This window comes from Monodelphis domestica, chromosome 4, assembly GCF_027887165.1.
Source record: "Monodelphis domestica isolate mMonDom1 chromosome 4, mMonDom1.pri, whole genome shotgun sequence".
Taxonomy (NCBI): domain Eukaryota; kingdom Metazoa; phylum Chordata; class Mammalia; order Didelphimorphia; family Didelphidae; genus Monodelphis; species Monodelphis domestica.
In genome coordinates this window covers 426,926,227-426,940,422 of record NC_077230.1, presented here as the reverse complement: position 1 = coordinate 426,940,422, position 14,196 = coordinate 426,926,227, and the positions used below count along the sequence as shown (strand labels likewise).

General features: G+C 39.3%; 1 protein-coding gene across 4 annotated transcripts in view; it reads left to right on the top strand.

Moving 5' to 3' along the window:
- LOC103096131 (carcinoembryonic antigen-related cell adhesion molecule 5-like) overlaps positions 1-13,643 on the top strand; it is a 201,898-nt gene extending 188,255 nt beyond the window's left edge. For all 4 annotated transcript variants that reach the window (XM_056825359.1, XM_056825357.1, XM_056825358.1 and 1 more), the window contains one exon: positions 13,258-13,643. In XM_056825359.1, the coding sequence (XP_056681337.1) occupies positions 13,258-13,622 (365 nt within the window). In that variant the 3' untranslated portion in view covers positions 13,623-13,643. The remainder of the gene's footprint in view (positions 1-13,257) is intronic.
- The last annotated feature ends 553 nt before the right edge of the window (positions 13,644-14,196 follow it).

Sequence of the window (14,196 nt, the reverse complement as noted above, 5' to 3'; positions counted from 1 at the left end):
ACTACTACTACTACTACTACTACTACTACTACAGCTCCAAACAATTTCTCAAATTAAAATATTACATAACCTAGTGTAGGAAAAAGACTCCTGAGAAAGATCCAACACTCCATAGGCTAGCTGAGTAGGAGAATAATAGTGTATATGGCTGAAGGACTAACTTTGAGGTAGTTGCATGTCAGTGATGAGGCTTGATGAGGGAGGGGGAAAGAAACCCTGGTGCCTGGGAAATAATCTTATATTTTAAGAAGCTCCAAAGACAACTCTTCTCTAAGTATCCCTTCTTTCTCAAGTAACTCAATTGCTCTGATTGAGACCTTAGTCAAATCATATCTGATACTTATTCAGGGACAACTACCATGTCCTTACAAAGTACAAATCATTAGTATCCAATCCCTGCAAATAAATTTAAGAACCAACAGAGTTAGCCACCAGTGTGTTCTCCTAGTGGCTCCTTTGTTCTGAAAGACTTCTCCAGTCTCCATTTCTGTATCTTTTCCAAATTTGGAGGCATGGACTTCCAAGGGCCAGGTTCCTCCTTTACCTAACTTATGAAAGGCACCTGGGATTCTTCCCTCCCAGTCCTAGAGAGAAAGCCTTGCCCTATTCTGAGCCACAGAGTGGCAAGAGCCATCCAGCCCAATCTGGCCAAGTCAGACTTGCAGAAGAGGACTTGTTTCCCAGGAGTCATATTCTCACCCATACTTCACCACCTTGTTTTTGGCACTGTATGTGAGATGTGGGTGTCTTCCTTTGGTGAGTTTTCCTGCTACTAAGGAATCTCAATAAAGAGAAATCAGAAACACATGAAGAGTTTATGAATTAGGAGAAGTCTGAAATAGACTAATAAGGCACCTCTCCATGCCAGTCATCTAGTGCTAAAGTTGCTGGATCATGCAGGAATTGGAACATTGAGGAAGCATTTCCTTCCGAGAATGGTGGTAATTCTCCAGTTCTCAGGTCTCTCCCACAGCTTTCTCCTTTTAATGGTTTCTCTTTTTCTCACAACAAGATGAAAGGGCTCAGTGAATAGAGGGGACAGGCCTGGAGTCATAAGGACCTAGCTTCAAATCTGTCCTTAGTCACTTTGTATCTCTGTTACCCTGGGCATTCCACTTACCCCCAAATCCCAAGCCCTTCTGTTATTCTGCTTTAGAAACAATATTTAATATATATTCTAAAACAGAATTTAAGGGATTTTTTTTTAATGTGAGACCCCTGGGCCCCAGAGCAAGAAATGAGGAAGAGGATGATGTGCACTTCCTCTACCCACTTTACAAGACAGATATTCTACATTTGCTCTTTTTCTCCATAAAAATTTTCCAGGGTCAAGATGGTTTTTTTTGTTAACTCCTTTTGCCCCTTTAGGATTGGTATTCTTGCATGTTGGTGGTCATTGGTTTCTTAGCTTCTGTCTCAAGGGCTTTGCCTTGTGAGTATCTTTCGTTCCCTTTCTGAGGATTGAATGAGGGCAGGTAGATCTCTGTTGTTTTTTTTTTATGTGTAGTTCCTGCTTCAAAGCATTTTTTCCTAAGGCTATCTTCCTCAGCTGTTGCTTCTTGTATTTTCAACTGCAACATGGGTTTTGCACTAAGTTCATCATCCTCAACTCTGCTTTGGCTACCCTTTTGGCTGCCCCTTTGCTTCCCCTGCTGCAAGGACTGTGTTATTTAGCTTTGAGTCTCACTGCCAAGGCCAGCCACAGCCCTCAGGGGTATTCTGTGGTGCTCTCAGTCTTCCCCTGAGACTTTGGAAATTCTCCTGGCCCTGGCATTAACTGTGGTTCAGTATTTGATGTGGGGGAAAGTGTGGTCAACTAGTGCTTTGATTTGAGCAGTTTCTTTTCTTTATGGCATAGGAATCCTCACTCACTGCCTACCTTTCACACTGTGACCAGTGGGAGAGTGCCTTTATTTCTCTGGTTCTGATTTTTGTCCTTTTGAGATGCTTTGTTTTTTGTTTTTTTTAACCCTTACCTTCCGTCTTGGAGTCAATACTGTGTATTGGCTCCAAGGCAGAAGAGTGGTAAGGGCTAGGCAATGGGGGTCAAGTGACTTGCCCAGGGTCACACAGCTGGGAAGTGTCTGAGGCCAGATTTGAACCTAGGACCTCCCGTCTCTAGGCATGGCTCTCAATTCACTGAGCTACCCAGCTGCCCCCTTGAGATGCTTTGTAATGATTGGTTAGAAGGAGATTCAGAGAAGCTCCTGCTATGCTGCCATCTTGGCTCTTCCCCTGTTGGTTTCTAACTGCTTCCCCTCTGGTTCTCCTGGTCATTCCCACTTCAATGGCTCACCTATTGAGATCAGCTTTATCCCTTACCCCCAGGGAATTGACCTAAACTGAGTAATCTTCTATGCACAGAGAAATGAAATGATACTAATTACAAGAGTTTCCAGATGCCCAGCATTTTAAAGTCTACTAAGCAATATAGCATCTCATTGTGTTCTGTAACAGTTAAAAGAGTGGTCTGGTATAAACTGTGGCAGTTAAAAGAGTGGTTGGCTTAAATTGTGACTGCAGAAAATATGGTTTCAGTACAGTGTCTTGATTTAAATCAAATATAAAGTGGTCGCCAGGGAAAAATTCCCATATATGAAATATACCCAAGTCAGCTGGGTTTTATAGAGATTTTAATTAATACAAATGAGGAATTAAAGAAAGGGAGAGAGAGAGAGAGAGAGAAAGGAAATAATGAGAAAAAGGCTAGGCCAGCTTAGGCTAACCTTAAGAGAGATCAGTCAGTCTTTTATCAACTCACCACAAGATCTGTCCAAAGCAAGATTTTAGTGTTCAGAGAGACAACAGTTCAGCTTCAGCTAGCTCAATCAAGTTCAGCCACCATTCAGCCTTTCCCAGTTCAATCTCTCCAGCTGATTCCTTCCAGCTGAATTTCCCCAGAGCCCTTTCTGAGCTCCTTTTAAAAGCGAATTTTCTTCTATGTCACCTCCCCTATGTTCTTACAACTACTAATCACTGTAGACGATTTAAAAAGGACAGACCATTCTTAATTCACACCTGAGTAGACTAAACTTTGAGTAATTCACACCTGAGTAAGTTCTCACCTCTTTGCTCCTTGCAAGTTTACAAGTTGTCTGACCTTTATAGGTATTTAGCACCTTTTTGAATTAGATCTAAAAATAGGCACAGCTTAAGGGTTTTTGCCTTACTATAAGTATGGGTTAAGTACTTTTCATTGTTCAGCAAGGAGTTTACAACTTTATCTTCCCCTAAGGCATGCTTAAGTATGGGTGAAGTAGAGTTCCCACTTCCTGATCTAAGTCCCTTCATTGTTTAAAATGGGGAATGGTCTTAACCAAGTGTTCTGAAGTAGGGTCTGAGAATTTTTAAGATTCACAATCCCCCCTGATGATCACTGGGTGACTAGTCTCCCCATTGATCATTTAACATAATCATCTTGTAGTCCTAAATGCCCTTCTAACTATAGATATATACAATATTCAATTTTCTGAGAGGAAATTAGAGTAGTAAGGGAGGAAATAGAAAGAAAGAAAGCAAAACCAATGTTTTGCTAGGCACAATGACAGAAAGCCAAATTAGGGGCAGTCCCTTTTGTCATAAATGTGTACATTTACAATAAATGTTCAATTAAATTTTAGTTCAATCAACCATATCCAAAGTTCATTCTTGATCTTCTTGATGTAATAATGTATGTTTTTGCATCTTTCTGCAACAGTTCATTCCCTGGATTTAGGAGTTAGCAAGCTTCTTATTGAAGATCTTTTCTAGAACAAAAATCAAAATCTTGGATTTTAAATTAAAATACAGTTCCAAAGCACAAGCATTATCTTCATTTGAATGATAAGGCTGATATGTAGTACTGGATGAATGCCAAGCCCTCCTCCCTCCTTCCCCATCTCCCACATTACTAATCCTATTCTTATCAGTCCACTGGTACATGCATGCATGCATGCATGCATGCATTCATTCATTCATTCATTCATTCATCTAACTGACCTGGGCCACAACTGGCCATTCACCTCTATCCCACAATATTTTTCACCCACTTTCTCAGCAAAAAGTCCCTAGGCTATGGACTTGAGATACAGGAAAATGACTCAGTCCCTGCCCCCCTTCCAGGAGTATGTCCCAAACTAGAGGAACCAAAGGAAGAAAATGACTGATACAGCCAGTATTGTTCAGAATCACAAAATTTCCCTTTCAGAAAAGGAAAAATTGTTGTTCAGTTATTTCGGACAGGTCTGTGTCTTCATGACCCTATTTGGTGTTTCTTACCAAAAGTTATGAAGTGTTTTGTTATTCCCTTCTTCAGCTTATTTTACTGATGAGAAAACTGAAGCAAACAGGGTTGATTGTGTACTGAGGATGCCAGGTGTAATGAAGGTTGTTGGTTAAGCACAAAGCATTAGCAATCATGAGAAAAATCTGTGATGTGATGCCAGGACCATTATCATTTTGATTATGTGATCTGGGATATCCAATCTTAGGAATTACCTCATTAAGAAGGGCTTTTATTACTTTCTGCCTTTTTTGTTCTTCTGGGCAATGCCTCCAACTATTCAATAAAGGCAACTACAAAAAATTAGGACCCTGTATCTTAAACCTTTTGCAAGATTGTAGGTAGATGATTCTATTTGCCAATTTATCCCAGGACCTCAATGGAATGGAAATCTCAAACTTCCTTCCAAACTCCAAATTCTTTATATTTTTACTTATAACAGTTTTTTAAAATTTTGCATTCCCACCTTCCTACCTGGTCCTGACCCATTGTGAAGACAAAAAATGTGATGTCCTTTGTACATATGAAATTATGTAAAACATATGTACATATTATCCACTTTGTAACAACAACACAAAAGCCAAGAAAAAAGAAATTGAAAGAAGTATTGTTTATACAACATTTAGACACCATCAGATCTTTCTCTGGAGGTAGAGAGTATATTTCTTCATCATAAATCCTTTGAAAATATCTTAGATCAATGTATTGATCAGGATAGCTAAGTCATCAGTCTCTTGTGAAAGATAGGATTAACTCTCCTCTTGTCTATTTTTTTTTTATCTTTTAAAAAAAGTTGCTTTATTTAACTTAAAGAAATAGCACCATATGGAAATTATTTCCATTCAAACATGTTTTTATATTTTTCTACATAATATTTACAAACATGATTTGTAGCCAGTTCTGGAGTAAAACATAACTTGAGTGTGGCGAATGTAAATATTTAGGATTTAAGTCTTATAGCTACTGAAATATTTCATGGAGTTATATTTTAAATTTTATATAGTCAATTTAGAACATTATTTCTTGGTTACAAGAATCATATCCTTTCCCTCTTTCTACTTCCTCCACCCCTTCCTGTAGCTGAAATGCAATTTCACTGTGTTTTATATGTGTTCTTAATCAGAACCTATTCCCATTTTGTTGATGTTTGCACTAGGGTGATCATTTAGAGTCTACATGCCCAATCATATCCCCTTCCATCAATGTAATGAAACAATTCTTTTTCTTCTGTGTTTCTGCTCCCACAGTTTTTCCTTCGAATATGGATAGTTTTCTTCCTCATAGATCCCTCCGAGTTGATCAGGATCACTGCATTTGGAACTAATGGAGAAGTCTATTACATTTGATTGTACCACAGTGTATCAGTCTCTGTGTAAAATGTTCTCCTGCTTCTGCTCCTTTCACTCTGCATCAATTCCTGGAGGTCATTCCAGTTCCCATTGAATGCCTCCAGTGTATTATTCCTTTGATCACAATAGTATTCCATCATCAACATATACCACAATTTTTTCAGCCATTCCCCAATTGAAGGGCATCCCCTCATTTTCAAATTTTTTGCCACCACAAAGAGTGCAGCTATGAATATTCTTGTACAAATTTTTTTTTCCATATTATCTCTTTGGAGTATAAACCCAGCAGTGTTATGGCTGGATCAAAGGGCTGACTGTTTTTTAGTGTCCTTTCTGCATATTTCCAAATTGACCTCCAGAACAGTTGGATCAATTCACAACACCACCAGCAGGGCATTAATGTTCCAATTTTGCCACATCCCCTGCAACATTCATTACTTTCCTTTGCTGGCATGTTAGCCAATCTGCTAGGTGTGAGGTGATACCTCAGAGTTGTTTTGATTTGCATCTCTCTGATTATAAGAGATTTGGAACACTTTTTTTCCTGTGTTTATTAATAGTTTTTATTTTTTATATGAAAATTGCCTATTCATGTCCCTTGCCCATTGATCAATTGGAGAATGGCATGGTTTTTTTGTACAACTTATTTAGCTCTTTATAAATTTGTGTAATTAGATCTTTGTCAGAGGATTTTGTTATGAAGATTTATTCCCCCAATTTGTTGCTTCCATTCTAATTTTGGTTACATTGGTTTTGTTGGCACAAAACCTTTTTAGTATAATATAATAAAAATTATTTACTTTCCATTTGTGATTCTTTCTAACTCTTGCTTTGTCTTAAAATCTTTGCTTTCCCAAAGATCTGACATATACATACTATTTTGTGTTCACCTAATTTACTTATATTTTCCTTCTTTTAACATTCATGTCATTCACCCATTCTGAATTTTCTTGGTTTATGGTTTGAGATGTTGATCCACACCCAATCACTCCCATATTGTCTTCCAATTTTCCCAGCCATTTTTGTCTAAAAATGGATTTTGGTCCTCAAAGCTGGGATCTTTGGGTTTATCATAGACAGTCTTGCTGAGGTCCCTTACCCCAAGTCTATTCCACTGATTCTCCTTTCTGTCTCTTAGCCAGTACCATTTTGCTTTGATGACCCCTGATTTATAGTATTGTTTGAGATCTGCTACTTCTAGGACATCTTCCTCCACATTTTTTTTTCATTATTTCCCTGGATATCCTTGATCTTTGGTTCTTCCAAATGAACTTTGTGATGTTTTTTCTACTTCAATAAGCAACTTTCTTGGTAGTTCCATGGGTATGGCACTAAATAAGTTTGGGTAGGATTGTCATTTTTATTATGTTAACTCATCCTACTCATGAGCAGTTAATGTTCTTCCAATTATTTAGATCTAGTTTTAATTTTGTGGAAATTGTTTTGTAGTTGTGTTCATATAGTTCTTGTGTTTGCTTTGGCAGATAGATTCCTACATATTTTATATTGTGTAGGGTGATTTTAAATGGAATTTCTCTTTCTTATTCTTGCTGTTGAGATATATTGGAAATATATAGAAATGCTGATAACATATGTGGGTTTATTTTGTATCATGTAACTTGGGTAAAATGGTTGATTATTCCCACTAGCCTTTTAATTGATTCTCTATGATACTTTAAGTAGACCATCATATCATCTGCAAAGAGAGATAGCTTGATCTCCTCATTGCCTATTTTAATGCCTTCAATGTCTTTTTCTTCTCTAATTGCTACTGCTAGTGTTTCTAGTACAATGTTAAATAGTAGAGGTGATAATGGGCATCCTTATTTCACTTGTGCTCTTATTGGGAATACATCTAGTTTATCTCCATTGCAGATGATGTTGGCTAATGGTTTTAGATATATACTGTTTATTATTTTTAGGAAAGGCCCTTCTATTCCTATACTTTCTAGTGCTTTCAGTTGGAATGAGTGTTGTATTTAGTCAAAGGCTTTTTCTGCATCTGTTGTGATAATCATGTGATTTTTGTTGGTTTGCTTGTTGATATGATCAATTATGTGGATGATTTTCCTAATATTAATCTGGTATGAATCCCAACTGATCATAATGAATAACCCTCAGGATCAGTTGCTGGAGTCTTTTTGCTAGTATTCTATTTAAGACCTTTGCATCTATGTCCATGAAGGAGATTAGTCTATAGTTTTCTTTCTCTGTTTTTGATGTGCCTGGCTTTGGAATCAGTACCATAATTGTGTCATAAATGGAATTTTGTACAAGTCCCTGTTTGTTTATTACATCAAATATTTTGTATAATATTGGGATTAGTTGTTCGTTGTATGTTTGATATAACACACTTATAGAACCATCAGGCCCTGTGGATTTTTTCTTAGGGACATTTGTGATGCCTTGTTCAATTTCTATTTCTAATACAGGATTATTTAAGTATTCCAATTCTTTTTCTGTTTTTGCTTTCACTGGCTTTGGTATCAAAAATATATTTGGATCACAAAAGGAATTTGGTGGGATTCTTTCTTTACCTATTTTTGAAAATTCTTCCCTTCCATCTTGGAATCAATTCTGAGTATTGGTTCAAAGTAAGTTGAGAAGTAAAGGCTAGAAAAAGGGGGATAATGACAGGCCCGTGGTCACACATCCAAAGTATCTGAGGCCAGATGTGAACCCTGGTCCTCCTGAATCTAGGCCCTGCTATCTACTGATCACCCCATAGCCCTCATTGCCTAGATTTTAAAGATTGTTTAAATAGCATTGAGATTCATTTTTCCTTCAGTGTAGTAATTCACTGGTATATCAATCTGATCCTGGGGACTTTTTCATAGAGAACTCATTTGTGGTTTCTTCAATGTCTTTTTCTAAGATTGAGTTGTTTAAATATTCTATTTATAATTCTGTTAATCTGAGCAATTAATCTTTTTTGTAAGTATTCATCTATTTTACTTACATTTCAATTTTGCTGGCACATGATTGCTCAAAATAAGTGCTCAAAATTTCCTTAATTTCAACTTCATTGCTAACTCATTCATCCTTTTCATTTTTGCTATTGGTTATAATGTTTTCTTCTATCTTTAATCAAATTAACCAATGCTTCATCTATTTAATTGTATTTATATTTTAAAAACCAGATCCTAGTATTATTTAATTCTGTTTTTTATTTTCTTTTGATTTTATTAAACTCTCTTTTTGATTTTCAAGATTTCCTGTTTAATTGGACATTTCCTGATCTTTCCAGGGAACTGAAGTCAGTTGTATCCAGAGACAGCCCTAGAGAGTTTAAGATGCCCTAGATCACATTATGTGTCAACTGCTACTCTGAAACTTTTTGTACTAATGAGTCCTTCCTGTACTGGTAGTTCCACCTAGTGGACAGAAGGAGACCAATAGCAAGAGAGGAATATCTGAGGCCAGGGATGATTGAGCCAGCCTGATTTCCATCTGATTATAGAGGGGCAAATGTTGGAGCCCTTCCTCACCCAAGAAAGGATTGGGTTGGATGTGAGCCTGTTTATGTGTCTCATAACTGTTGCAGAGTCAGTCCAGGAATCCTCTTCAGATCAGTTTTGCAAAGCATCCCAAATCATTTTTGGAAGAGAAATGAGAAGGGAGTCAAGTCCATTAAAACTGTTTGCTGTTTGGCCTGTGTAGTCAAGGAAAACCCATAGACCAGTTTCCTTGAGATACAGCTTGCTGAAAACTCTCCTCCATCTCTCTTTATCTCTAGACTACCCTATCCCTGATCCCTTTGCTGCCTCTCCATTCTTTTCGGCTCTGTCTTCTTAAATCTTATTTCCTTAATTTTGGGGCTACATCAATCTAGGTCTACCACATCTTCTAAAAACAGAAAAGTAAAGACTTTTTGCTTGAGAAAGAAGTTGGGAAAAAAGGAGGTACAATGAATAACCCTGAAAAGAACAATGAGATCCATATCAGTAAATATTGTGTGAAAGGCAAGCTTGGGGAAGGGAGGGAGACCAGGGGCCTAGAGAAGGTCAAGAAATTGAGGAATCATCTTCATTTTTCTCCCACATTTCTGGAGGCAGACTAGGAGAAATAAGAGTCAGAGGCCACACAATCCTACTCGCCTATCTTTCTAACAAAATATAGTAGAGTTCTCAATTAGTCACCAGGATTCCAATCATAATCCCTGCCCCTTCTGAAAAAGAAGCCATTACCTCCTCTGAAGAGCTGATCTGCAGGGGCAGCTGGGTAACTCAGCGAATTGAGAGCCTGGCTGTGGATCAGGAAATCTTGGGTTCAAATCTTGCCTCAGACACTTCTTAGCTGTGTGACCTTGAGCTAGTTACTTAACCCCCATTGCCTGGCCCTTCTGCCTTGGAAACAATACAGAGTATTGATTCTAATGCAGGAGGTAAGGGTTTTAAAAAAGAGTTGTTTTGTGATAGACAAGAGATAAAAGGGTACCAGAATGTTGCTGTAAGGAGAAAAGATACTGACACATTAGGAAATAGTCCCTCCCTGATCAATGTAACCACTGAGCATCCCCTGGCAGGGGCATCAAACCCATTATAACTTGACCAGTCTTTGGAGACATGTCTCCCCTCCTCCTCAAGTCTTTTCTTCTTTGGGCTAAGCATCTCTAGTGCCCTTAATTGGCCCTTCAATAAAATATGTGTGTGCTCATGTCTCTTCTCTATGACTCTCTATTGCCTACAGACTATCCTTGAGTGTTCTTGTTCTGGCATTAAACCTTAGCCCTTCACAAAATGGCAGCAGGCATTACAGATACTTCTGGCCATGCATTGTGTGCTCAGACAGCCTGAGTCTACATTTGGTACCCAGTCTCACACTCTGACTTTCCTTCCTCTGAACCTTTGTTTGGGCTCTTCTTGGGATTTATACACAGCTTTTATATATGGTCTCATTTCATCCAACAACACTAAGAGGGAGAGATTATTTTACCCATTTAACAAATTAACAAAGACTGAGACACAGATAGGGACTTGCTAGAAAGTCGCACAACCAGTAACATTTTGAGACAGAATTTGAACTCAGGTCTTTCTCACTCTTAGTCCAACACTAGTCACTATGTCATGTCAGTCACTGGATCCATTGATGCTGCCAAAACACCTTCCAAAAAGTCCTACCATGACCTTCATGCTCAGGAGCATGCTCACTGTTTCTTCATATTCTCCCCCCACTACAAAAGGTGGCTAGCTGACCTCAGATTTGTCACTGTCCTGGTCAGTCTCACTTGGCTTTACTGGATACAAATGGGTGGCTCATTCTTCCTCACCTTAAACTTCCCAGTGGAGACCCAGGGATGGAGTGCAAGCTCTACCAAAATAACAAGGAGAAAGGTCAAGGAAGCTGAAATATTTCTCACTTATACCTGTAAAATTGGAAATTAATTTTAAGACAGCTGGCCATGGATGACCCAGGAAGGAAGCCTGTTGATGATCCTGGATGTGCCCCAGGGATTGCTCTGGCACACTGTGAATCTTAAAAATTCTCAGACCCTACTTCATAACACTTGGTTAAGACCATTCCCCATTTTAACAATGAAGGGACTTAGTCAGGAATGTGAGAACTCTACTCCACTCATACTTAAGCATATTTTAGAGGAAGATAAAGTTGTAAACTCTTTACTGAACAATAAATAAGTACTTAACTCATACTTATAGTGAAACAAAAGCCTTAAGCTAAGTCCATTTTTAGGAAGGTGCTAAGTACCTATGAAGGTCAGGCAACTTGCCAACTTGTAAGGGACAAGCCTTAACAAAAGAGGTATGAGGTTTTAGTCTACTCAGGTGTGAAATAAGAATGGTTTGTCCTTTGGAAAATGTCTACTGCGATTGGTAGATGTGAGAACTTAGGGGAGGTGACATAGGAGAAAATTCTCTTTAAAAGGAAATCAGAAGCTGAGAGAAAAACTCTCTCTGAGGACCTCTCTCTGAAGAGGTTTCATATGGCCAAAGATGAATGGGAGAGAGGCAGCTTGCCAGAGCTGCCTTGAAGGGCTTGGTGGCTGAACTTAGATGGAGGTTGAGCTGGCCAAAGGTGAACTGGTATCTCTCTGAACACTAGAGTCTTGCTTGGGACAAATCTTGTGGTGAGTGTAAAGATTAAAATTTAGGGGAGATGGGGAGACTGAGGCAGGTAGAAATTAGTTTCTCTCTGCAAGAAGTATTATATTTTTTAAAGGTTTATTAAAGGATTAAAGATTAAAGAATATACAAGTAAGAAACATGTGCCTAGGCCAGAGGCCTAGACAAAATAACCTCACATCACGCAAGAGACGCTCCTGCTGCAAAACGGAAGTCCAAAAGCCCCAAGCCCCCCTCAAAAGCTTTTGAATCAGCTTAAATCCCTTCTCGATCTCGGCCCAGGTGAGATTACAAGGCATTCTGGGGAAGTGGAGCAAAGGCTCGTGGGGATTGTAGTCCTGTATTTGAGTCTATTTTTTACATGAGTGATAAAAGACTGACTGATCTCTCTCTTAAGGCTTAAAAGCCTAGGCTGGCCTAAGCTGGCCTATCTCTTTTCTCATTGTTTCCTCTTATTCTCTCTCTTTCATTAATTCCTTATTTGTATTAATTAAAATCTCCATAAAACCCAGCTGACTTGGTTATATTTAATATGTGGGAATTTTTCCCGGGTGACCACTATATTTTTGATTTGAAAACATATCTTTGAGGTCACAGTTTAAGGCAACCACTCTTTTATCTGTAACAGTTTATGCCAAACTCCTTTAATTATTACAACACATACCTCTCTCAGTGAGGTGTTTTAACTTCCAACTAGAGATCAGGAAAGGTCTCTCCTTGGACCATAAAGGCTCAGGGAAATTTAGTCCCCATTAGCTTAGATTCCCAGCATAAAACCTCATGTGAGCTTGAAGATCACCTTCAACATTCTCATTCTCATCCTGTAGGGCAGGAAACACCAAAGGAAAGTAAAGATCCCAAAGCAGGGAATTCTAGAATCTTCTGTAAAGGGTATGGACATCCTGGGGGCAAATCATGTCCTATGCTCTAGAGATGCTATTGTGGGTTCAATATATCCAGACTTGAAACAGGTCTCACCTGACTCCCAGCCAGAGGCTCATCCTTTTGTATCCTGATAAGAACTGATCTATTCCCACTCTCTGCCTTTCCTTTTCTTTCCTCGACAGAGTTAAAGTAATGTTTCCCTTTCTGAGCACAATCTCCCCATGGCCTGACTTTAGTCTATCCACACCACCGGCTCCCAATATCCTTATCAAGCTGTCAATGTAAGGAACCCTGGCTTCTGGAAGTCCAGGCCAAGGAATCATAAACTCTTGGTGGTTCTGCCAAGTTAGAAAGGCCTCAAATCCAAGCCCAGGTGCTGGATGAAGTGGTCTATCATCCCCAGACCAGCTTGCCTCAGAACAGAAAGACTGAGCACCAGGGGCTTGGACTCCATGTGAATGTCTTTGTCAGTCACAGAACTGAAGAAGAACTTTTCTTAAGGACTGGAGTAGATGAGATCTGCACCATAGAAAGGGGTGTCTTTGCCTTTGAAATCACAGGTTTTTAGTCTCTGGCCCCCAGCCTTGCCAAGGTCTTAGACAGGCCACTTCCAAACCACTTATATGGTTATAAGATAAGAAAAAGTACGAATACAGTCATTTTCTGTCTATTCCCTGCACAGCACCACTGTCCAAACCTACCATCATCACCTCCAACAATACTGCAGTGGAGACCAAGAACTTCTCAATGACATGCAATGCTACGGGTCAAATTCACGCTTACCGGTGGTTCATAAATGGACTTGCCCCAGCTGGTAGCAGGATACAGCTGTCGCCGGATAAGAGGACACTCACTATCCGCACTCTCAGAAGAACGGAAAACAAAGGGCCCTATGTGTGTGAAATCGAGAACCCATTGTTTAGGAAAAGGAGTAATCCATTCACACTGAATGTTACCTGTGAGTATATTGCTTCTTCCTATATGGTGCCTTCTTATAGCCTGGTGGTGTGTTCCCAGAGGCCCAGGCTAATTCAGTCCCTTCTCTGAGAGCTAAAGAGGTAGGCTCTGAGGTTCCCAACCCCTTTCATCTTTAGGGAGCCCAAATTGGCCTTGCCATGTGTTCTGGTTGACGGTGGCCATCCAGGGTGCTGAACTGGAGAAAGCGCTAAGATGTTCCAAGTTCAGATCCACACTGGAAAAGTAGAAGATGAGTTGTGAATTTCCCAGCTCAAAGGAGGATCAGGGAGACACAGTGGTTCTTGGTGATGGGTTATAGACTAGGAGATGCCCCCTTATTTCTGCCATAATCTCAATATGGAATCCTTTTCTTTCTTCCAGATGGCCCTGATAACGTCACAATTGTACATTCAGTCAATGAGTACCCTCCTGGGGCAAATATTACCTTGAGCTGTGTTGCTGATTCTAACCCAGCAGCACAATTCACTTGGTTACACAATGGACAACCAGTCAGCAACTCAGCCACATTTTCTATTATTGCATCCCTGAGTGATGCTGGCACTTATACCTGTACTGCATCTAACTCATTCACTGGTTTGACGCGTACTGCAACCAAGAATATTATAATCTATGGTGAGTATCTGGATTGGGCCCCCAACTTTGT